The 26644-nt window shown below is 40.0% G+C and overlaps 1 protein-coding gene across 4 annotated transcripts in view; it reads right to left on the bottom strand.

The window, feature by feature from the left end:
* Positions 1-26644, bottom strand: part of zfhx3b (zinc finger homeobox 3b) — a 136877-nt gene that overhangs the window by 14911 nt on the left and 95322 nt on the right. For 2 of the 4 annotated variants that reach the window (XM_032519125.1, XM_032519213.1), the window contains 3 exons: positions 14552-14659; positions 4537-4673; positions 3781-3981 (listed from right to left, as the gene is read on the bottom strand). In XM_032519125.1, the coding sequence (XP_032375016.1) occupies positions 3781-3981; positions 4537-4673; positions 14552-14659 (446 nt within the window). The remainder of the gene's footprint in view (positions 1-3780; positions 3982-4536; positions 4674-14551; positions 14660-26644) is intronic. The other 2 variants (XM_032519296.1, XM_032519371.1) reach the window with 2 other exon arrangements.

The raw sequence follows: 26644 nt of genomic DNA, 5'->3' as shown, positions 1-26644 counted from the left end.
TGGCCAAAATGATAATCACGATTATTTTCACCAATATTGAGATCATGATTAATAATTATGATTATTTGTTGATTTTTACCAAAACAATTTTTTTTTGTCACATATTTATAACTGCTTTCACATCCATATTGTTCTACATTCCTCTTATGTTGAAGTTGTATGTTGTACATACATACAGCTGCAACACATGAAAATGAAATTCTTCTGAAATAAATAGCCTAGGATTTATTTAAAAAAAAAAAAAAGTATCTCCGAGAAAGCTCCCTCACTAGTTTTCAACAATAATTGATTAAAAGAGCTAGGGAGAGAGAGAGGGAGTGCGATGGACGTGCTCACAGAGTGACGGCTGACTCACTATGAATGGGTATAGCACAGATCGAATGGCGGGTCAGCGGAGTTACACACTTCGTGTGTATGAAATGTCTGTATAGTCACTGCGCTGCATTTTTATGAACTATGGTATTCTGGCCATGGGTCACATCTCTCGCCCAGGTCCAGCAGGCTCCGTCTCACAAGCTATTATTTTACCAACTGAAGTTAGTTGCATTCAATAACTTCTTATGTGTTTTTTGCCGTGGCCGCCGCAATAGCAGAGTTACCAGCGGAACCACTGGTACAAATACAGGTTGCACCCTAGAGCTATGTGAGCTAACAGACAAACAAACTAGCACTGGTCACTGCTGTTATCTGAAAAACAACACAAACGGGACAAAATGTTGCGTTTACTGGTAAACTGGTAAACCTTATGGCCGACGTATAACCGACTGTTATCTGTTGTGGAATTTTCCTCACATTACTCTATCCTCTGTCACTGTCTACATCTAGAAACTAAGCTGTGCGGTGCTGGGAACAACTCTGACTGGCACATTATCTCACAGTGGTTTACGGAGCGGTAGATTGGCTTTGCAAAAAAAAATGGAGCGTTGGAGAATAATGCATTTAAAAAATATCGCTCTATCACGGAAATTTGATTGTGGGAAGCCAAAATCTTGATCGTGATTAAAATTCAATTAATCGTGCAGCCCTAACCCACCTACCTCCTCTTTTCCCTTCAATTACACTGGTTAACCATACATTTTAACACACTTTTAACACGTTTCACCTTTCACTCTTAGCCTAAATACTTATAGGTAGTCTTTTCAAGTTATGTTCAATTTAGATGTCTCAAATGATGGAGACAAAAGAGGGAAATAAATCTTAAAGAATGCATATTGGTAGAATTTGTACTGAAAAGTAAGAGACTGCAGTGGTTAGATCTGTATGGTTGAGGCTTTGTGCTCATGTACCATCTGCTTTCTAATTATTGCTCTAATAGGCACAGTGAGAACACAGCTGAACGTACTGTAGCATCATGTCATATAGCCTACAGGCCAGATCTAAATGGAGCAAAATCATCCTCAAGCAACAGGATTTTCAAGGTTAAGAAGAACAGTTAACACTCACCAAGTACAGACTACATTTGGTTAGTGCGTTCACATATTTACCAGAAAACACTCCCAAATATTTCCTTCTTTGTTTTTGTTACCACTCTATCTCTTTAAAATGAAAAGTGGAAAAAGAATGCAACCATCATTGAAAGTTACAAAACAAAAGAAAAACAATAATTTACATTACAAAGTGAACTGTTTCTATACAACGGCTTCATTAGGCGATTATTGGAAAGAGCAGAGTATCCCAAGGTCAATTTTAATTTGGACCGCCTAATTGGCAAACATAGTTTAAAATGGCTATCATCCAGCCAGACTCAGAATTAATGAAGCACAATTATTTTCATTACCACTATCTAACATAGACAGAAAATGAGACATGGAGTGAGAAAGGGAGTACTCCGTAGGTGTGTGTGTGTGTGTGTGTGTGTGTGTGTGGTGTGTGTGTGTGTGTGTGTGTGTGTGTGTGTGTGTGTGTGGCATATTATATATATATATACTGTACTGTATATATGTTCTGTATATGAGACAGAGAGGAATGAGACACATGGGGTGGAAAGGAAATGAGGGAAAAGGGAGTGCAAAGACGATAGGTGAATGAAAAGATGAAGGGTGGGATAGTGAATGCATCATTATGCATGCTTGGCAAGAAATAAACGTCACCTATTTCAGAATTAATTAGGCTCCTCTCCTTAGACATGTGGAAAGGATAAAGTACCTTTCTGTCTGCATTCACCAGTTATAAAAAGGTGCTAGCTTTAATGTGTTATATTACCTCTGTTCTATCACGGTCCTCTTGTAGTGGCTCAGTACATTACTAACTCTATAAAAGAAATAAATATTGCCGTCCAACATACTAATGTGCTTGCCATTTACTTTCTAGATGGAGGATGAAGATGGTGAGGCAGCAGACAGAGTAATGTTTTACTCTGTGATTGTCCGGCAGGCTATTTAGCTTCACAGAATACAACAGAGCAAAGATTTTCTCAGTGATTTACAAGAAAACAGGGCAAATAAAATTTTATTTCCTCTTGATTAGCATTATCGAAAGAAAAGAAAGTATTCTCTCTAGGTGGAAAATGATGCCCCAGTGCATTGCAGTTGATAATAAATCTAGGATTACATGATTCAAGATACAAACACTACATATTTTGCATCTTATTTCATGTAGGAATGAACCTGAAAATTGACACAGATTGTGTTTCATTGTCTATAAATCTGTCTATAAATATATACAGTTTTATATGAGACTTGATTTTGGGCTGATTTGTAGTGAATAATAACATTTCCATTGCTTGTACTTGAATTTCATAAAGTGGCAAAACTGTTCATTCAATTTTGATTAATCTGTGTCGCAATTATTTTAACATATTCATCATGAAAAGCTTTGTTTTGACTAGCACACAGGTGATCAAAGACATGGCAAGAATGTCAGTGTTGTAATAAATGAACTGGGAGCTAAGAGACTAACTCATCTTAAAATCATTAAAAAAATACAAAAACAGATTATGAGTTCCCCTCCCCAAATGACTGTGATTAGAGGAGAGCGGGAGAAAGGCTCTCTGATGATGCGCATATTAAGACAATGAAAAAGAATAGAAAAATATGCATCTTAAAAAGGCCCAATCATTTACAATGAGCCAAAGGGATTGCCTGCAGCCATTTCGCAATTAACAGCATTCTTTGTGTTTGATAAAAGACTGAATGTTGGCAATTTATAAAAGGAAAGATAGGAATGACAACTGTTCTCACAGCTAGGCCGCTACTACATGGTAAAGGATTGATTAAGAGTGAGTGACTAATCTTCTTAGCATTGCAGAATCCTTACACTGGTCCTTGACCTGACCCAGTGTCTGCAATCTGACAGTCCATAATATGCAAGTACTGTAGCAATATGTCAGGCCTATACAGCACAGTTTTGACTGGCTGCAGTTTCTTATTAATAACTGTGAGGATAATGGTAGACACAATGGGACAGAGTGGATAGAGAAATTGGAATCAAAACTTAGATTGGTAGTGTGTAATTCAGTTTACCCAGATGGCAAGGCCATACATTTGTTAATCTATAGTGCTTTTCCTCCTCTGCATATCCGAACTTAGAAACTATGGATAATGCATTTCTTAAAGTACTTTTGCATTCTATTTGCTATGGCACTGGATGACCAGAATAAACAATGTGCACATACCAATCTAACAAACTTTAGGTTACCTTGAAATATGCAGATTGGTAAGGAAAATGATTCAAGAGCATTGCTGGCTGAGAAATATAAGAATGATAATGGAGTTAACTTTTCAACCTTTCCAACCACCCAGTATCCAATCACACACAAAACAAACACAACAAAGGACTTACTGAGGCAATAAGCTTATCCACACAGTCAGGAGCCACGCTGTGGAGGTGTGTGAGGTGAAACTGCAGGTGGATCTTGTTGTTGAGCATGTCCTGGCACAATGGGCAGCGTAACATGGGCTGGACAGAGTGCTGCGTCATCACGTGCATTCTGAGACGATTCAGGTCTGTGTTAGTGAACTTGCAGTAGGGGCACTGGTACATCTGGGTAGTAGAGATAGGAACAGAGACGGGAAAAGAGAGAGGGAGAAACAGATCCACTGTGGGTTAATGGGGTGAAATGCTGAGCACGGCGGGCCTGCTTGAAGAGGAGCTGTATATCAGGCGGAAGATTGGGGCCCCCTTCCCTCAAGCAGGCAGATCCCTCTGATCACAGACAACTGTGTAATATTGAGCACCACTGAGTCTCGGCACCTACTTCAAAGTGCTCTCATCTGTCAAATACTATATTGATTTTCCACCTTATACACAATTAGCAGTGCAACTGCAGCAGAAAGGCTGAAATCTTTGAGATTGGAGGTAAAAACAAAATGTATAAAAAGGGTCAGCAAGATAACTGACTAAAAATTATTAGGAGTATATTTTTACATTTCTTCTTTTAATTAATGTGTAAGTTTCAAGCTTATAATGAGGGCTTGGTATTTGAGGATGAATTAACCTTTAGCAGGAATCCCCTAATTCAAAGAGTTTTAAAAACAGAGTTTCATGAACATCTGGAGACATGAATGTTATCCAAACTGTGTGGTTTATAACTCTTACCTGCTCCGCAGCACTCTTCTCAGTTGTCCTGGGACGCTTTGAGGAGAGCGGGCTCTCAGAAGTCTCTGACCGCGAAGAGGGCCTTTTGGAAGGGATTGGAGAATCTGACTGGTGCCGTTCAGAATGGCCAGACACTGCTGCACATTTATACAGATGCACACAAACACGGAGGGGAAAACAGAGGAGAGCAGACATGTCAAGACAAGGTGAGGACTTGGCAGCTCGGGAGCAGGTCAATCAATAACACTGTGGATAAAGGGCTTTGGAATGTCTTTCTTAAATGTGATATAACTGTATTTAATGGGAATTGGGCAGAGAAAGGGTTGTTATACAATTCATGTCTCCCCGTAGAAAATACCACACACTGTTTCACTTGTCTTCCCATGTTGGTGCAAGGGGAGCAGTCTTTTTCTATGTTGGCTTGTCCGGATATCATAAAACACCATAAAATGCTAATGAAAATATTAATTTGCCAGAGGGTGCAACTTTAGGTTTCACACGTATTTTCAGTTCACATGAGTTTTCTAAATTTGAGATAAGGCAATCAAACATCTTGAGACCTCATCATATAGCAAGAAAGGTAAAGAGATCCACTTTGAACAACTTGATTCTGTAATTACTTCTTACCTGTATAACCGTGTAAGGCTATTCATTTTTCAGGTGATCCTGATATTGTAATACAAATAATTTTGACCAATAGTCACAGTTCTGCCTTGCCAAAAGTTTAATTAATTTCAAAAGATTGATTGGAAATTCCTCAGCTATTTGTTTCCAAAAGCAGTGGGATGCGAGTGAAGTCTCTGTTTCACTGGCATTCTGTTACCAGTTAAGCCCTCTCCAGTGTGCTGTAGTTCTGTGCAAGTGGACTATGACAAAAAGAAAAAGAGGACAGTGAGATTAGAAAAACAGTTTTCAAGCTCCTGAGCAAAGCTAAATTTTTCTTCAAAGAAAGATTGCATACAAAAAAAACCTTTCATTTAATTTGAGGATTTTTAAGACATAAAAACATGCCATTGGCCTCAAACATGGCATCAGACTAAGATTAGTCATTCCCAAGCACATTCACAGGATACAACCATGCTTCAGTGCTCAGTCTGTGGAAAGGGCTACAGTACAATTGTCAGGTGGCTGCCAATCTTTGAAAAGATTTCCATTATAGTCACCTATACTGCTACACTCAAGTGTTTCACTAGCTCACACTGAATCACGGGCTAATCCACATAAAACAATATTAACAAAATAGAATCTCTGCAAAGCAAGGCTTCACACAGGAGCCCCTGCAAACCATTTTTAAACTACTCCACTTTATAAAGAAAAAGGGAAACTAGAGGTGGTGACAGAGATACATCACAGCTGAGCACTCAGCGAAGCAAAGGCTCACAGAGGAGCTAAATCTACATGGAGCCAGCACGAGGGAGCAGCAGTAGCATCCCACTTTGTCACCAGTGGAAAGAATTCACTGTGAAACTTAAGGAGGTGTCTTGCCAACAACTAACAAGCCCATAAAGAGTCAAATTTGGCCTGATTTGTACAGTTCTAGAAGGGCAAATTGAGAACAGAGGCCATTGGTCGGGGAGGGGTGGTTTGGTGGGGGGTCAGGTTAAGCAGGGCTGACCACGCTCCTGCTCCAGACATTAAAATGTCAGCTCCAATCAGGACGAGGGCAGTTGAGCTGATTACCCAGTGGGGGACCTGGCTTTGGACAGAGCAGCCTGCGAGATCTCTCAGAGACACCAGGATCAGTCAGGGAGGCCCTATTAGGGTTCAGTCACAGTCAATCCTATTAAACACATCCGCCAATAAACAAAGGGAATGTTAAACAAAAAGAGCCTCCCATTCCCTGACATTAACCTCTCAGTCATGGCACTGTCCTTACCAATTCCTCCTCCTCAACTCCATTTCAGTCCACGCCTACTTCCCCTGAACTCATCTCTTGATGAAAACAAAGATGTACATACATCTCATCTTCACATGTCAACTATCTGGTTGATCTTTTGACTACTTATTCCATTTAATAATGATAATATATTTGCCTTAAAAACTGTTTTCTCTTTTTGTTGGCTTATTGAGTTAGTTAGGAAACACTGATCTCTGTATCTTGGCTTTTTGTCTCTCCATCAGCAGCTCAGTAATACCATAATCAACTTTTGAAACCAGAAGCCTCATAGATACAAAGTAGGTAACTGCTGTAACTGATGCCTGAGGCAAAGGACCCAAACAGTAGCCTAAACCCAACAGCATCTGTTAAAAATATTAATATGAGATTTCAACATTTTTAAGCACCAACTCTTTTTCTTTAAAAAGAAAATAAACAAGTCTCAGCTGCACTGCATGTTTGCATGGACAGAAAAAAACAACAACAGCTGCTACAACTTAAATGTGTAAAATTGGCATTCACTGGGAATGACTTAACTTTTGTAACAGAGAGGTAGTGTAAAAAGAAATTCAAAGATTTAAACAGCAGGTACGCAGGGCTCGTGCCGCAGCTATTAAGAGCATACATACAAAACAGAAAGTAAGCATGGATTAAGTAGACAAGTATCCTCTTAGCCTTGTGATTAAGAGGATAAACATAATTGATTGTAAGTATATTCCACTTTCACAATTACTCAATAAGCACCAGAGAGGTGAAACAAGTGGCTGTTTATGCTAAGGCAGTGGAGAGCGGCTGTATAAGGGGGCCAACCAGCTCTCTAGCTCAGGGTGTTTTATGTTTACGTGTGTGTGTGTGTGTGTGTGTGTGTGTACGAGGGAGAGAGAGAGGGTGGGACAGATGGAGGGCTGTGGAGGCTTACTCGGACACAGTCTTTCTCGTCATGGCCAATTAGGACTCCAATAATCTGATAAATCGCCTTCTCTTAAGAACCCTACTCCCCTACACCATCACAGGCACCATGACTAACATCCAACTACTGTATCCTGTTTTTCTGTGTCAAGGGTGATGAAAGAAATGAGCGAAACATTGAAAAGCTGGGAATGAAATAGAGATTTTTGTCATAACGCACAGTCTAACACGGCAGATTGGACACTGGTGTCCGAGCATAGACGCGTACATGCGAGACACATGGATCTACCATATGAGCAAGAGATCAAGACCAATGACCAAAACAGTGGGTCCTGATGGAGCAGGGTATATAACTATTACAGGAGCTGTGTACTGTCAAGAAAGAACAGAAAAGGACTCTTTGAGATATGCTGTGGATGTCAAAAATAGCTGACAACAGCTAGAGACAAGGTCTAGTTTTACTTTCTGATGTTATATTGGAGGGGGTAGATGAGAGTTGTGAAAATATGTCTGTTTTGTAAAAAAATAATTCCTGATGTTTTTTTTTAAATATATAATATTGCTATCACTCTGGCCAAGTTACCATCGAAGTCAGTGTAACTTTTAAGAGCTTCCTGAATGATAATGGTTTAATAAGGGCTACAACTACATATTTATATTTCTGTATTTAAACCCCCGTGGTTAGTTAGATTAATCATGCTTATCCCATTCACAAGTAGTCCTCCACAGATACCACTATGGTCTCCCCCCTCCGTCACTGACCTTAATGTCTGTCAGGAGTCTGTCTGTTACCCTAACCTCTTCTGCCTGGTCAGAGCCTCCATCCACACCAAAGCTCTTTTGACAAATACAGAGGGTGGGCTTTTGTTTGAAAGCACAAAAGGCAGGGCAGGAGTGAAGAAAAAAACCTAAGAGTCAATTAGGTGATTATTAATTCATGCCCCTTTTCCGTAAACTAGAGGCTTTTGTGCTGTTGAATCCCGTAAGTCAATTGGACTTTGGCACCTTGTTTCACCTCCCATAGCTGGACTGTATTATTCAAGCAGCAAAGGGGCTGTCAGCACACTGCACCGTTCTCTGGAGCAATCACAGCCTTGTTGTGCTTTTAAGGGGAAACAAGATGCCTGCTGGACAGAGTGACTGACACAGCATAGACTAAATTAAGCCCAACAGGTCATCTGCCATTGAAATCTTCCAGGAGTGCAATCAGCTGCCGTTGATCTGCTTTGTCGCTGGGAGAGGTTATCTATATTCTAAAACGTGAATTGCAGTAAACAACATGTAGAGAAGTGGAAGATGGGGAAAAGATTCCTGATGTTTTGGAGGGAAATTCCTCTCCTACTGACAGACAGGGGGTCCTCATCATCTCTGGAGCCTCTGCCCGCACATTACCACAGTTCCTGTTTCGCCGGTGGCAGCTTCAAGCCTCCGTTTGTAAAAAAAACAAAAACATAACCTATCATCCAGTCCGTCAACGCCAGCGAGGCTGCAGAACTTTGCTGTCACTTTGCCCAGAACAGCCACAGTCTGCCATTCACTTCAAAGTGAAGTTCAACCCACAATTGCTCTGCATAGTGAACCTCAAGACTCCTTAGTGTTACACTTACTGAAAATGTATCCTCTAATACCCAACTCCCTAAAGTCTTTCACCTTCACACCGTAGAGGGCTTCTGGCGCACCCTTGCAAAATAGAAAATCTTCACCTCTGTTCCTTCTGCAAGTTGGCCATTAATATGGAGATGATTCAACTCCCCCAGTGTTACAAGTCATTCTCTTTTAATGCTATGCTAACAATACCTGAATATTGTCTTTTCCTTTTCCTATTTCAATCCAGCTTTTTAATCTATAGCCTGTCTCAGAGCCCAGAGCCATAAAGGGCGGTGTTCCATTTAATCTTATATTTCTTAGGTAATTATACTGCATTCACTATAAAGAAATACAAAAGAAATTAATTAAAAAGCTGATATTAAAGCAATTGTACATATGAAATAATTTCCCATTATTTAGGAAGTCCAAGAACAAAACACTTAACCGGGTAGTATAAGAGTGTTATGCAGCCTAACGACATGATTGCAAGAGATGAAAAAAATTGAGAGGAGATATTAATTAGCAGAAGCGTTATTAATCTTCAGGCCACTGAACAACAGGATGACATGGCGTTCACCTTTACAGGACGCTCTGGAGACATAGCACTGGTGCTTGCCCATTAGACACCCCGTGGTAAAACTCATAAACACTGAGCTTTCAGGGAGTTAGCTCACAAACAAGGACAATTTATGGCCTATTATCTTCAAAGACAAAATGAATTACAATTTGAGGGATGACAAGCACTCAAAGGACGTGGTATGAATATGTAAACATTTTCACTGCTTTGTCTCCTGATTTCTCATACTACTTAGGGTTTAAAAGCAATAACAAATCACCACAGCACTGAATATCTCCCAGTTTTGGAGTAACAATAACATAAACTTAAATAATTTGATTGTAACTAACCATAAGCATCAACCACAGATAATAATCTACATATCTGCACTGTTATATGAAGAACAATCCATAACATTTTGTACTTCCGTTTCTAAATAAGCAATACCAGAAGACTAACAGCACAATGTAGCACAGTAAAAAATGAGAAGACTGCAATGCCACGGTGCTGGGTCTAGGGGATGCTAATCATCATGTTCAATTTACAGACTAAATGCAGGATCTACAGTGTACAACACAACATCTGGTTCTCCGACACATCTGGATGTCCACATGTGCCTGCTGAAGCACATTTATACAAACCCACAGGTGGACGTGAAGCCAAACACACACACAGGCACACACAGAGTTGTATAAGCACAACCATCTGCCCAGTCTTCATCTAAACAGTTTCACCGGTATAGTGCAACATTAAACTGGAAATAATTTGGAGAAATTCTTTTAACTGGTCTGTGTAAAAACTACTGCAGGAGCCTCATAAGAAAGAGAGCAGCACAGCAGCACATGGTTGGAATATCCTGGAGAGATAATGCAAACTAATAAGAAAATATGTTAGGAAACGTCTAATTTGTTACTATGCTATAGGCCATCTATTACTATCTCTATTATTATTATTATTATTATTATTATTATTATTATTATTATTATTATTATTATTATTATTATCTCTTACAAGTCAGTACAGTTCATTCTTCAAACCTCAGCATGACAATCAAAATAACGCTTTTGCTGTAGGAGTTTGGTTAGAAATGCATAAAGGTTTATTTATGTATGAATATAGACTTTACCTGGTTCGATTTTATTGATCAAGCTCAACAACACGTGAGCGGTAAAAGTGATGTTTTTCGGCATAATGAAGTAGAAAAATCCCATAATATTAGCTATTTCAACACAGGAAGAATAAAAAGAGTGTACAGCTGATAAAATTCACCTTTTAATTGGTGCTCCACAAAACTATGTCAAAATACTCCTATACACAATAACAATGACATTTATGCCCAAGCTAACAGAAAGAAACAGCATGGTAAGTGATGGTAAAATGTGATTCACATCATACAAACATGTGCTGTGTGCACTAAATAGTTCCATGTGTGAACAAAAAAAGTTTGTGACATGTCTGTGATGAAGGCATCTAAAAAAAAACAATCACTGACAAAATAATTAGAAATAAAACCATTCCCAATTTCACAGAATGTGTTATTCTAGCAGTTCTAGAAAAATACTTTGCCTTTTTGCTCATGTTATTTGGCTTTACCAAACCCTACTCTTATTCTCTATACAGGCTTGCTAACTGGTTTTAAGGACTGTGTACATGGTAACCAAGCAAACAGAAATGTTTGAGTGCAAATTAAAAATACTAAATATTAAAAACTTTTGCATGTTTAAAGACCCCGGACTTCCCGAACGTAAGGAAAGAGGATTGAAAATAATTATTTATCAAGCTCAATTTCAGAGGATTACCATTTTCCCAGCCCCCAAACGGAGACATTATTTTCTTTCCCCAAATATCAATACAACCTTACCCATACATTTATGTTAAATATGTCACATCACATTATGTCCGAGTCTGCAGATGTATTCACAATTCCCTCTTTCCTCCTCCTCCCTATCTACCCTACACTCACCCTGCCTTTCTCCTTCCTGCATTCCCATACATTCGGCTGCGGCATAAATACACCACCTGCTTTAATGAAGGTAAGCATCCCGTACTTATGCAGAAGCTCTTCCTTTTTGCCAGTGCTGCCTCAGCAAGGTGACGAAGGTGTGAGAAGAGAGGAAAGAGCATCATGGCTATCCATGTAAACATATTTAATATCTAGCATTAAAAATGACCCTTTGAATTAGGCAGGATAATCAAATAGCAGCCACAGCTCACATGAACGTCTTTGTCCAAATACGTTAAGATTTTAGTATTCCACTTTTAATTACTTTTACTGTTAATTTGTATTTTCTTCTCTCAGGATATACAGGATATACAGTTATGATAATATACTGTATATAACAAATATAAAGTTGCACTAAAGATTTCCTGCAGTGTAGGAGGCATATGACATTTACATATGTCTGAATGTCTGTGCATGTACATATATGTATTATCTTTAAAGATAAATAAATAAAAAAACAGAATAATGAAGGCATCTTTCAAGAGATGACACACTGAATACATATGCATTTTACAAAGGCTTCAGATGTTCCTCTAAATGATTTTAATGAATACTGAGAAGCTGTAAAAGAAGAAAAGAGAAAATAAGATTGACAGTGGCTTTATAAAGGAAGAAGCCTTTTTTTCTGTGTTCACTCATGCTGTCTGTTTGACAGTTACTGTCATTTGTAAAGGAACAATGTTGTGCTCTGTTCCAACAGCTACATGACAACGATGAGAAGAAATACTTCAGTAGTTCTAATGATGGACCTTAGAAACAGCTCAGCGTCAGACAGTGGGAGACCAGTTCAGATAAATAACAGGTTGGCCAGGATGCTCATACGCCATATTCTAACATACACATGTTTTGTGTGCCTACTTTAAAAACATCTTCAGACAATCACTAGCCCAAACAAGCACTCCTCTGTTTATGCATTGTGAGGTCTTCCTCGCCTTTTCTCTACAAGATAGGTTTTCTGCACTTGCTTTGAATGGGCATTGTATTCATCAATCACAAAAAAAGTCTGAATTACAATAAGGGACCCTTTCTTTTAAACTACAGCTGTCTACCTTTTGCTGACAACACAGCCTTGAACCCACCACCCCAACCTACCCACCCACCTTTTCACTGACATCAAACAGAACCTCAGACCTGGTTCCCTAATGCACAAGCTATTTTTAACTAAGCGTTTCTAATAAGCTGCTGGGAAGCTGTAAATTTTTCATATGCAAGCACATATTTCCTTTGTGAAAACACAGAAACACACTTATTTGGTGATTAGCGACTGACAGAGGGGAGGAAAGGAACTGAATATGCGTGTATCAAATTGCATGCCTTTCAAAAAGGAGGAATCCTAATGCGAGGAGTCGTCTTCCTGTGCACCACAGGTATGAGTGAATTATTAATCGGCCAGCTCATTTTAATGCTTTTTAAAGTGCTTTATTTTGATGTGCTAAAACATACTTTTAGCCATATTCAGTCAGGCATGCATATCATTATTTCTTCCATCAAAGAAGAGTGTCGCCCTTTCAAAGAGCACAAACAACTCAGCCTCATTTAAAATAGAAGTTCGAATATCAAAGACATTTTACAAAGGCTGGGCTTCAAACACTGTGATGAAGTTTTTTCCCCCTCCACTTTATAAAAAACTTAGATATGCAAAAGGTCTGAATTGTTTTCCAGCTTTTAACCTGACTAGTGTAAATCAAAACATCCTGCAGTAACACAAGAAGTTAGACAAGTGAGAAGCATCTATCCAGGCCTGCTGATGTTCAGTGTCATTATTATCAGAAATCTCATCTATTGAATAAGAGACGTCTTAACTGCCAACATTGTTTTTCTAACACAGGGGTTACAAAGTAAATTGTGCATAAAAAAAATGAAACCATATTTCCTTTAGACTGACGTTCAGTAATACAAATACAATTGGTAAACATAATCTTTATATACAGAATAATTAGATGCAGTGATGCACATACACTGTGTGATTTGCAGGACAAAATCTAAAGTTTTAGATTCTTGCTTTACACTTTAAGACCATGTTTTATTTATGTTGTGGAGATAAAGCTGAGCAACACAGTTTGAAAGGCAGCCGTACAAGTATTGCAAGTGTCTTTCACACATCCGACCATCTTTGGGAAAAAAAATAAATAAATAACCACTGGTTCCATACAGTGTTATTAAATTAGCACCTTTTAATACTAGTCCAAACACTGTTCTTGCTTAAGCACTTCTTCTAGTTATAGTACAACCAACAATAGAACCACAACTGCTATTAGAACCTCAACTGATTGTGTACTTCTAAGATCATCAGTGCTGTCCTTTTTTATTGCCAACCAACCTTCTTTTAAAACAATTTAGGGCCTTTCAGACAGACCCCAATCATACCAAAACTCAAACATTACATTCACAGTTTTAATAAGTTTAAATCTTGTATTTTACAATGTGGTGTAGTGATTGAAATAATTGGCCCAACAAACAAACCATTTGTAAGATTAGAACCTAAAATGCTTTTTTAGGACCCATGGCCAGAGATTGTTTTGGCCTAAAGCTCCTCCCCTCACCATGAGCCCAACCCCCTACTTATGATTCACCACCTATACCTGTCAATAAAGAAGCCCACAGATAAAACCATTCTGATCTGATTGCATTAAACAGAGGTAAGTGTTGTCTGTGTGCCTGTGTGTGTGCAGCAAAGTTGAGAAGGGATATTGCTATCACATGTGTGTACACACATGGCTCAGCTGGGATTTCAAATACAGGCCCCTCTCTTCACATTCACATCAGCTATTATGCAAAGACAAAACATGGGTCACATGTCACCTAAACATATATTACCTGAATTGATAGTTTAGCCTAATGGTAATTGATGGGATTTAATGGCTGGAAACCTGCAGCATGAAAATGCACCATTTGAAATTGAGAATTGTACTAAGGGAGTTTTTTTAAGAGTGTTTAATGCTTAAAACGGCTCTCAATATGTTGTTTAAATAGGTTTACTTTAATTAGACAAAAGGCCTGTTGTTCAGCACCATTCAGGTGTAGGGCCACATGTTTCCTGTGAATAGTATTCCCTAAATGTGTGTGGTGTAAATATTGGCCTTACCTGTCCCTTTGGTGAGCTCCTTCTCCCCCCCACTTTCTCTGTCTTTGGTTTGGTCCTCCTGGTCTGCGGTGGTCTCACTAGCAGCCTCCACATCCTCACTCAGCTCTCCTGAAGGGGGAGGGAGGACGGGATATGTAAATTACCACGCCATCAGAATTGGTGGAAGCACTTAAAGGGACGGTAGCGTTTTTTCTATAGGAGCTTGCAACAATTACATATGCTGACACACAGTTGCAAGTCTAGCAGACAAAGAGGGCAGAATCTGCTTTCTGTCCTGTGCTGTCTGATCATCACTGTGAAATTTGTTTTGACCAGAATTATAAAATCAGAGGGGGAAGATTATAGGCAAATATATTGTTAATATAACTATTATTATTGTTATTCTTATGGTATTATTATATTTGTATTGTATATTTGTATTGTATATTGTATTGAGTATATACATATATATATATATATATACACACTATGTATTCAAGAACATGACACTAACATGTTATCCTCTATTTAATGTGGACATAAAACTGCGGAAAGAAAGCACAAATGTGGCCTCAAGTGGGCAGATGGAAACATGGAAGACTAAAGAAAAACCTTAGAAACCAAGCCCCCCATTCTCTTTCTCACACATGAACCCAGACATACACATACGTAACTATCCCCTGCTGCAGTCTGCTAGGTTACTTACCAATACAAGCATCAATTCACTTCTATCCTACTACTACACAAAATATATATCATAAATATTTTAAACTTTCAGAGCCACAATTCATTTTATTTTTATGCCAAGTCAAAGGCAGAATTCCCCTGTAACCACCTTAAAAGCCTCAGCTCGATATATCAGGCCATTTAGGAGCATCAAAGTCAAACAATGGATATCCGATAACGCCATTTGTAAGTAACACACAGAGGAAAAGATAGCAAAAACAGATAATAAAAAGGGCATCAATCTTGTTTATTTCCCTCCAGTGTCCCCTGAACATCCCCTTTGCCTGTTAAGTTTGTTTAAAAGTAGTGGGACTTGCATGCAATGGCATTGATTTGACAACAGTAAACTAGGCCGCAGTCAATAGGCCCTATCAGTTATTACACACGTCAGCTAATTCTCAGCAAATGTACTTAAATGCTCTTTTGAAAATGCTTTCATGCTCAGGTCTCTACTCTATGAGCTATTGATATATTGACAATGCTACAACAGCTACTGAAATATCCTGTTCAAGTATTCAGCCCTGCAGTCATCACACATCCAATCTTAGCTCACCACATGACTACCCACAGCCAAAACCACTTTTATGACGTTACATTATTCCCAACACTCACTGTTTATCCTGTCAGTTGTGAAACATCTCTGAACCACATGGCTATTTTCACAGTCCCTTTACTGATGAAAAGTCTTACTTATAGAGAGAATATTCAGAAAATAATTTTCACTTACACAATTGTATAGAGATGCCTTATGGAAGTAGTGACGTTTGTAAAAGAATAATACATTAAAGGAATTTAAATGTTTAACTACTTTTTAAAGGCACGTGTAAAACTGCCTTGCTTGTTAAAGGTTGACTGCATACACACAATGACTACAAACTCTACTACTACACCTTTATACATAAGAGGTTATTCAGTTAAAAAAAAAATCAAAGTCCATGGAAAAAAAAACTTTGTATTACTGGCAAGACAGGAGCAATATCTTCCATTTCCGGCTTGCTGATAGAAATGCTGTAGCACACAGCAGTGTGATTGGTGGATTGTGTTGTTACACACTATTGGTAAAAAACAATCCTGTGATCCAATGATCCTGCGTTTAAATAACGATATTTAAAATGGATGACTGACTCCTCGTGCAAAAAACATATGTAAGTGTTCCGTGGAGCCCACACACATGAATTTTATTTTTAACCATGTTTCTCTTATGTTTCCAAGGCAACCCATGAACTCCATCCAGTGCAACCCATCCTGTGCTGGTGAGGCGGATCTTTCCCAGAAAATTCCCAGAAAACCAGAGATCTCCTACCTAGTCCCAAAATCCCATCTTACTCCTGCCTGCATAAATATCCACAAATCTGTGAGAATTCGGTTCTGTACAGCTGCATAGGTGCTCAGATTACAAAATAATCCCCAGGTAAATTTTTTCACCTTTAAAAATGGGGCAAGGTGTCATTTCTTAGCTATGTGACACTTGTAGTAAGACTAATTCCCCACCTACACATAGATACACACTTTGTGTTAAACATTACTGTGATAGGCAGCCAACATTCTAATGCTATTCAGCCTCTCTGTACCCACCCCCAACTTCCTGCACAAATACTGTACAAGCTAACATGTGCACTGATATTTTTTCTTCCTCATGTTTTCAATGCGTCTTTATTTAGAAGTTTAATCTGCGTTTATATGACACTTTTAGCACACACAACTCAGAGCACTGTCCATAATTTATGCATAAATGCAGACATTTAATTCCAGGAGCAGCGTTACATCTTTAAGCGGCAAATGGCTTTGCCTATTCCTCATCTCATCTCCAACAGTATTACAGAATGATTAAAGCCAGGCCGACCATAATTAATGAAAGGTCATGAGTGGCCTAAGAGTAGGATGCAAATGGAAGAAACACTAAAACTGTAGCCATAGATTTAAATAAATGAGAAACACTCAAAGCTATGGCAGCAGGCCATTTCTAACCCAAATCTGAGAGATGTTAAGGACAATAGCCTGAAGGTTGTCTTCTAATTAATTGTCTTCATTAACGAATCCTAATACAATGATATGAAACAGTTCCATTAATCTAATCATGCAAGCTGAATAAGCCCATTGCCGACACAGAGATTACACTCATCTGTTCTGAGCATATACATATCAGCTTTGCTCTGCCAGTCACTCAGTGGGGACAGACCATGGGCTCTCTGTTCCAGCATCTCACAGACAGACAGACACACACACACACACACACACACACACACACACCCACACGCACGTGCACACACACACGCACATGCGTGCACACATTCACACGCACACACACGCACACACACGCGCTTAGCAGCCTTCCCCTCTTGTGCTTTGCTAGTGAGTGCAGAGGCGTACTCAGGTCCATAGGTGTCACTCTATACAAGCTAGGAGAGAGCAACTTGCTCACACACATTAATGAGGTGCGGGGTGAAGGGGCCGAGCAGCAACAGACAGAAACACACGGGAGAGGGTGAAAGGGAAGAAATATGTGGAGATGACAAAAGCAGATGCTATGCAAGAGGTGTCCGGTAAGGATGAGACACTGAAAACAGCAAGATTACCTTCAGATGAGAGAGAGCTGCCTTCCTTTCCCCTGAAGAGCAGTGATTACACTAATGCTAATCAGACTGACAAGCACAAACGGCCTAATAAATAATTGATGGTATCCACTGCACTTTCCAGTATTCCTTCCCAGACTGTAGAGAAGAGCAGCAGCAAGTAATAATAGTCACTCTAGATATCTTTCACTAGGTCAGGCTCCTCCTCCATCCTCGGCCTCAGCAGAATACATTGCTATGATGATAACTGCCTTTCTTAAAGTACAGAATTCCAGTCCTACCTGAGAATGGCTCCAGTCTTCCTCAAACAGTAGTGACAGTCTGCTCTGTTTTTATTGCATATACAGTATCTCAGTCAACAACACTGTCTTGTCTGTCTCTCTTGGCTTTCAAAAGTCCCGGAGAACCAGTGCGGGGGCTGAGCTGAGCTTCTCCCTCTCCCCGGCTCTCGAGTAGGGTTGAGCTCTGCTTCTCTCTGGGCTCTTGCGTGGAGCTGTGTGTCTAAGCTGTCATTACTCTCATTATGATTATTGAGGCTGTTGTTATCATTTTAACCAGATGTCACAGGACCGCACTGTAAATCAGAGCGGTGTGCTCCCCCGTGCTTTATCCAGCGCCGGACAGCTTCCTTTTCTTTAACGCTGCACTGTCGGATAAAAAGCAATCTTATTTCACACTTCACAGACTCTATCTTTCTCCCCTACTTTTTCTTTCAAAAAATCCCCCTCTTGCTCCCCCATCATCCCTTGCACCCCTTCCTTATATCAAAGTTGGCCTGACTCTGGACTGGAGGGTGCAAAATGAAAGTGACAGGAGGGTACCATGGGACAATGAGACACAGGACCCATGCTGAGGGCTTTCATGCATTGTCCGCTCCTCATATCAGCACCTCTGCGCCCCTTACGCTAGACCCCCCTTTTAAAGCACAACACACAGGAAAACACCACCACCCCTCATAATGCCACACACACAAACACACACACACTCTCACACACACACACACACCATTCACACACACACACACACACACACACTTCTGTGTTTCCTCACAAGCTACCTCTTGTAAAACCACAACAGAGCAAAACATGCCCACAATCTAGCCAGAGACAAGAGGGGCTTTTGCTTATGAATGCCCAATAAACTACAACATGGTATTATCAGTATCTTCTCTGGCCACTGCACTACAAGATATAAAACTGAGTTAAAATGTGGACATGTTATGCTGTGCATAAAAAAGGTTTTTTAAATAACATACTGGTATGTATGTTGATCAATCTTATTCCATATTCATGTATATGAACTTCAGCTGTCACAAATATGATTCTTAATACATTCTTAATGCAATGCTTAACTGCAGTAATATTTAAATGAATAAAGCGTAGAAAAATACACATAATTGCACATAAAAATAAATGCAGTAAAATACATACACACACACACACACACACACACACACACACACACACACACACACACACACACACAAAATGAAAGTGTTTCCATCTCTGTACTCTTCTTTACTTACTCCCTCTCACACTCTCACATTTTGAAAAGAAAGAAGAGTAAGCTACCTCAGCACTGCTGGTCGGAGTTACGTGTTAGATTCCTGACCTGTCTATGGGGGGACTCGCTGGCCTCTCCCTGCTGGCCCTGCTGTGACCTCAGGATCTAAATGTGAATGAATACTTTGTGTCTCCATGGGGCTGAGGGCAGGAGTGGCAGAGGAGGAGGAGGTGCAGGAGATGGAGGAGGGGTACGAGGATAGGGCAGCTAGTAACTGAAAAACTTTAAACGGCAAGTTAATCACAAACAGCAGTGATAGCTCCCACTGCCTTAGAACAATATTGCGGCTTCCCCTCCTCCACCGCTCTCCTGGTGGTGCCTGCTCATCAAACCAGCCCCATAGGTCTTCAACACTTAATTTGATCCCACCTTGCTTTTCAAAGTCACTGCCCATTTTAAAGGACGCTCAGCGCATTCAGGTCACAGACATAGAAGTCATATGTTCTTTAACAGAAAAAAAAAAGATTTAAAGACTAAATGTGGCTAATTTGTTTCCTTTTTGTGCTCTTGATACTCAGCAAGTTAGGACCTGTTACTGAGCACCATGTAATGTATTAAATATGTTCCCCAATGTGATATCTCATGGGAAATTATACTAATTAGAAATACTTCTCATGATAATGGCATGTTTAGATACATTGCAAATAAAGTCTATAAAGTGAGTGCCGCTCTAGTTATTCTCTTTGTGTTTTACTTGAGTGATAAAAGAGAGGAGGATCTAGGTTAATGTGGCTACACAGGGAGAGAGCATTCAGGGACTGCTCACTCTTCTGTCCCAGCTGACACGCACGCACATGCACACACAACGCTACTTCCTTGAATGTCCAAGATGATGACCGTTCGCTAAAAACATATTATGTCCGCAACGGAAGATGCAGGCTGTACTTTTGCCTGCTAGGATGGTGGGCTAAAAGCCTGAATAGGGAGCAAAAACATCACTGGGCAGTGCTCTTCCATCTACTCTGCCTGAGGGACATTGTCCTGCACAAAGAGTCACTCTGCCACCCCCCCACCATGCATTTATGCTTGTCGTCTTCCACTGCTGCGTCCTCTTAAATCAACCTCCTTTTATTAATGCATCATTTTCTTTTTCCTCCAACTCACACTACAATGCCTTCACCTATTTGAAGCTATTCAAAGGGGCCAAGAAGAATTAGGGTGGGTTGATAGAGTGTGGGGGTGGCTAAAGGGGTGTCTGAAAAAAGTAAAAGAGAAAAAGCATCACTGCCGTCATGAAGGGCAATCACATCAACTCTGAAATATTCACCAGTGGGTTGGAAAATGCGATGGTACAGTTATGACAGGCGAACAGGCAACTCCCCCCACTCTAGCCCACAGTCCCCCGCCCCTCTCTCCATCAGGGCGGAAGCACGGTGGACACTCTGAATATGTATAACCCGGAACATTTATTGATTTTTCATTTGGCAAAAAAGGGACACAAAAATCACATAACCTGAAACTGTCACAGCTCTTTTGTTCATAGCTCATCTCTCCTGATGTTTGGCTTTTACCACAAACTCTCTTTAATTACCAGGTACAGCAGGCTTCAGAGCCTATCTCCACAGAGACACAGCCACATACAGCCTGCTGGGCTTAACAAGACAGCACACATCTATTATATATGACATACACCCAGCAGCTTTTGTTTCATATCTGACTAATAAGCGCACTGAATATGACTATACCCACAGTTTGTTTTGTTATTATACAGAAGATATACTGCAAAACACTTTCTTAAAGAAAACCTTGAAAATGTAAAATATAGTATGCCCCCTTTAAAACAGCACTTTCATAATAAAAACTAATGCTGAATAGAAATGCTTTTCTGAAACGTTTCTGCATAACATGAAATTATATTATCGATTTGGAGTTTCCCAGGTATGGGCAGGTGCTTGTATGTTTGTCTGAGTGTGCACACTCATGTACGTGTGCGTCCATTAACAGGTGCTTATCTGTTTATATCTTCTTTAAAGCACTGCAGACCAGTACAGTGGACTGTCTGAAAAAGATCTCTGCCTGTCGATTTATTGAATGCACCATTTGCATATCTTTGTAGTGCATCCATCTGCCTGTGGACTGTTCTGTGGAGGTATTAGCTCAGAAAATCAATGTTGCCATGGTTGGATGTATGTAGCGCCTACCTCGGCGCGTGTTAGGAGTCCAGCTCACAGCTCCCACATGGGTCCTATTTAAATGAGTCCTGCCGGCAGAGGCTTTCCTGCCGGTCTTTCGTAAATTTAAAGTACACAATAATATTTCTCAGCATGCCCCTCCAGAGCGGGCTGGTTTGCCATTCTCTTCAATGGTCATCCCGCCTCCCTGTCTCTATCCACAGCCCAGGGCCTATCCGGCTGTTTGTTTATGAAAGCGTACGCCCAGATAAAACAGAATCTGCCAAGGTTATGAATACCAATTTTGCTAATCAATTTTATCCAAAATATAGGGTATCATTGATGTGTTTGCTCTCAAAAGTTTAACAGCCTGCTAAGTTCAGATGTTTCAGGATAGTTGAGAGGAGAGGTGGATAATGGTGGGCTTGTGTTTTATCGTATTTATTTATTTATTTATTAAGATTATTTTTATGTATTACTGTACTTCATACAGCCGTCCTGATATACCTGGAGACAGTGTGTGTGGGGACCTCGCTATGGATATATATTTTTCTGGTAGAGACTGCAATGGATACACTGGGAAACTTTTGTTCTAACAACCACCCGGCTGGTTGCTCATAGCTAATTGCTAAAGAAATACAATGATTACACTGCACAGGCACTTTAAAACATCCATGAGGGTGCTAACACTTAGTGAAAAAAAGAATTCTTGCTCTATCCATTCAGTTTCTAATACAAATCAAACACAGGGAGCTTTCTTTCACCATTTGTCTTTCTTTCTGTTTCTCTTTGCATAGCCCATCCATTACTTTCACATGAAATATGAAAAGGCAATATCCTCTCTGTGTTTGTACTGAAGCGTAAATGTGATTGTGTTGTCATTTATAGGAAATAATCGCAAACCTCTCTTTCATTTTCCAGTTCAAATAACCATGAAAAATTAGCCTTCAATGTCAGGGAGGACAACAAAGGGATGCACACAGACTATTGCTTCACCACTGCGCTTGACATTTCTCCTTAATAGGAAAACTGGTGGTTGTTTCTATCTTTCTCTTTCAATCCTTTTCTAAACTTGTTTTTTCCCTAATTAAAAAGTTCTGCACTCCGATCTTTGTAATTCTTTCGTGCGTCTTTATTCAGTGTGGAGGGCCTGTGAGGATGGGTTGGAGGGTTAGAAAATTCTGGTCCCATGCACAATGCACCCTGCTCATTAGCACCCCTACCCCCTTTCTGCTAATGGCTACTGTTAGAGGGAGATGTCGCCAGACAACCACTACGGGGCCTAGGTCGCCGTGACTACCGTCCAGCAGCCTGATAGATAAATAATTCAAGAGCTATCAGACTCCCTGGCAGCAGAGCAGTCCCAAAAACACACACTTAGGACACATCTTCTAAAGGCCGTCCTAACTTATCAGCATTTAGCCCGTACAAATGATGTACAACCAGATGTCTGTACAAGACTACACACAATTAGCCTTAGCAGTAGTCAGAGGATCCTTTCAATTCAGAGAAATCTTTATTTTCAGTGTGAGCAGCAAAGTAATGGTAATTGCTTTCTGTATTACTGCCATTAAAGGCTTAATAGGCAGGTTATTTTCCATTGTAATTATGTACAAAATAATCAAACAACTTTGCAGTGCAGTTATTGGAGATGCATTTAACCAACTTTATGTTTTGCTCGCTACAATAGGCATGGAGAAAGCGAACAAAACTGAATATCAATACTTCACGGTGTATGTACTGTAAGTATGTCAAATACTTAATATTATTTTTAGGAAAGTACAAGCATTATGTCACCTTTATTGCTAGTTTATTAACCCTGTGATAGTATTTATCTGTGATTATCAAGGCAGATGTGTCAATAGGGTGAGCTCATGTCAAAACATCAAAACTTTACTCAGAAATACGTGTATATATGTAGTCATGTATTTATATCTCTTTCTCTGGGTTATGAGCCATGAGTGTTGTCGTCTTTTTCTTTTGACTTCTGTTTCTCACTTATTGGAGAGAAGAGAAGTTAGAAATTTATCAAAACTGTAAAACAAAATCAAATCCAGTTGTCCATTTAAATTCAGTGTTATGACTCTTATGGTTTCCCTAACATAATACTTTATTCTTATTTGCATACTTTTAAGATTAGATTTTGTCTGGCAGGATGGCTTGTGATGCTTATAATGAAGTTTCCTTTCAAAAGGCTAATGAAAAAGACTCATCTCAAGCAATTAGCAGCTTCTTTATTCACTTCTTGTAATGTATTAATTTATTATCACATAATTCTGGCAGCATTATTTATTTATTTGATTATGCACACACCTTACAGCCTTAATTACAAAATAGACTTGGAGCCAGATGATGGGATGCAATGGACCAATTCAACTATCATTTAAACTAGTTATCCTTCTAATCTCAGTGGTATATCCAGCCTGTATTAATCTGAGCTTAATCAGTATGCCAAATTGCTTTAGGCTTTCAATTTTACCTGAGATTCAAAAAAGCCTATGACACATGACAGAACACCCTGCATGACAGCTCCTTTTTTGTTGCTCTAAAGTTTATTCAAATGATGGTTCAGTTGAGCACACCCTCACACAGTAAGTCAAAAATGTATTTCTTTCTAATCACAGTTTAAATATTAGAAGATGGTTATATCCAAATAAGACAAACATATACAATTTAAAAGAATGTGCCTCTAAATTACATGTATGCAAGCTAACTTGGCTTTGTCTGATTCTTCATAAACATGTCATAATACTATGAAAGTGGACTGAAATCTCCTAGAGGGGTGGAACCGAGCTGCCCGCTGTGCTGCTCTCCAGAGAAAGAGACTTGGAGTGATTACAGTCAAACACTGCTACTCAGTTATCTTTGGCTCAGCCACAGGAGAGGGAGAAGAAGAGACAGGCAACAAAGAAAAAGAAAAAAAACGGCAAGAAAAAAATGGAACTGATGATGTGGCAAAAACATGGGCCGCTATTCTGAAATTACCAAAATGACTAGTATGTCTGATACTGTTCTTGTAACATTTACCCCATGCTAAAAAAAGAACCCCACAACACCCCAGTAGCAATCACTGAGGCCAACAGATCATAGGATGAGGACCAAGACTATTTGATGTCCACTAGCTGCAAGACAACTGCTCACAACAAAGTACATTCTTCCCAAACACTGTCAAGAACAGCTCTGTCGGGGAAGAGATATAGAGACATTTCGAATGCCCTTGGATTCTGAAGTGGAGGCCAATTAAATGGCTTTGCAGCATCCATTTTGTGCCAAGTGAACAGGTATGAGCAGGAGAGGGGGAGGGGGAAAATTTAATGGCAGAAGGGAGGCAGAGGGGAGAGAGCGCACTGGCAGGTAGGTGTGGTACCAGATATCAGCAGACTTTACAATACATTTTTAATGTATGCACATTTGTGGAACATTATGATGACACAACATCACATAATTTAAGGTAACTTCTTACTGCTACAGGAAACATTATGTTAATGGTCTAACAATCACATCTGAAGCCATTGTAAAACGTAAGGTTTTCCCACCCGCCTCCTCACGTTGGTTTAGTGCTGACTGTGCATGTAGGTATGGAAATTAGCAGGTTGGTCAGAGTTGTGGAGTCCCTTGGCTCTCTAAGGCATGGTCAGGGATTAACAACCCCTATCCTATGGAGACCAAGCCTGCTGCTAAATTGGTGCTGTGCTACACCACATCTCGCATTTCTATTGTGTGCATGTCTGTGGTTGTTAGTGTTTCTATTGGGTTTTTATAATGGGTGCCATTATAGTTTTTGCTGCAGAAAACTCTTCTCACTCATTACCCAGAGGTTGGCAAGTTAGGGGTGAGAGCCCAGTAAGGTACAACATTAATTAATTATCTCAGTGGTTGATTCTTGGGTACTGCAATGGGGCCTAACTAGAGAAAAATCTTCCTCTGGAGAACTTCTGGAATAAATAATTGAAAAAATGTTATGCCATGGGTTGGGTGTCAGTCACCAGGAGAAAGCAATCACTATTCACCACACTAATCATTAAAACAAGCTGCCTACAATAATATGGCTCTTTGTGGATTCATGGTTCCTCCCCTGTGTACTGATCCAACATCCTAAAGCTTCATCATGTACTCCATCTAGATCCTGCTTCTGGCTCATGAATGGGCCCAGATACAGCCCCCTCCTCTCCATTCAGCCATGTCTTCTTGGCTCCAGCCAGGACCAGTGGCCTCCTGAGAAGGCTGTGATAAGAATTCATTCCTTCCTATTATGTGCCCTTGTCCACTGCCTCAGTTCATCAGTTCAGTGCAACCAAGTCAATGAAAGGGCCTGTAATGAAGCAATCAGATGCAGCCTGGTTCTCTGTGCCCAGCACTCCATTCTCTGCTCCCAGCCCCTAGCTCCCAGTGCCGGGTGTGCGTTGGGGTGGGGGCGGTGGCGAGGGGGTGAATGGACACAGTCTGCGCAGAGGCATTAATTCAAGACCTTGCCTTTCATAGACTGAAGCATAAGCTGCTCTCACATGTGCTTCACACCAGGTCTGCTGTCTCCTGTGGATTTAGAGATTCATCCAGTTTTAGAGAGCCCCATTAGTTAACCAAGCTTCAACGCTGCCTCTGAACCAGCCAGACAGGTTTCTACTGGATTTGCTGGTTACCAGTGAAGGTGGTTTGATGGAGCTCTCTTTCTTCATCTTCCTATGTCTGCATCTAACCTGTTCAGTCCATTGTCTTTATTGCCAACCCGGCTTTCCTGCTTCCACCTCTTACATCTCTTCAACATGTGAAAACTATTATGGGGAGTTTGGGAGAGGAATGTATGTGTTGAATCTTAATCGGTCCCTTAAAGTAGAGGATTCTTGGTCTAAATCTTCTGCTGTGAAAGTTTTATCTCAAATTAAAAAGGGCCTTTTTTATCCACCTAATACTGTTTTCTCTCTTTCCAGGGGCTGAAATGGTTGTAGCATTTTATTGTCTGTGCTATGGAAGGATCAGGGTTCAAGTACAATCTCAGGTTGATAAAGAGCAACAACGGTGCTTACAAGTTTCTAACACACCCAATGCAGAGATAAACTTGGAATCTATGACGCTTAAAACATTTTTGACAGACTCCTATATTTCCCCATCTGCCTCTCTATCTGTACCTCCGTTTCCAACCT

Source organism: Etheostoma spectabile, chromosome 1, assembly GCF_008692095.1.
Source record: "Etheostoma spectabile isolate EspeVRDwgs_2016 chromosome 1, UIUC_Espe_1.0, whole genome shotgun sequence".
NCBI classification, from domain to species: Eukaryota; Metazoa; Chordata; class Actinopteri; order Perciformes; family Percidae; genus Etheostoma; species Etheostoma spectabile.
This window is presented reverse-complemented; position numbering and strand designations above follow the sequence as displayed.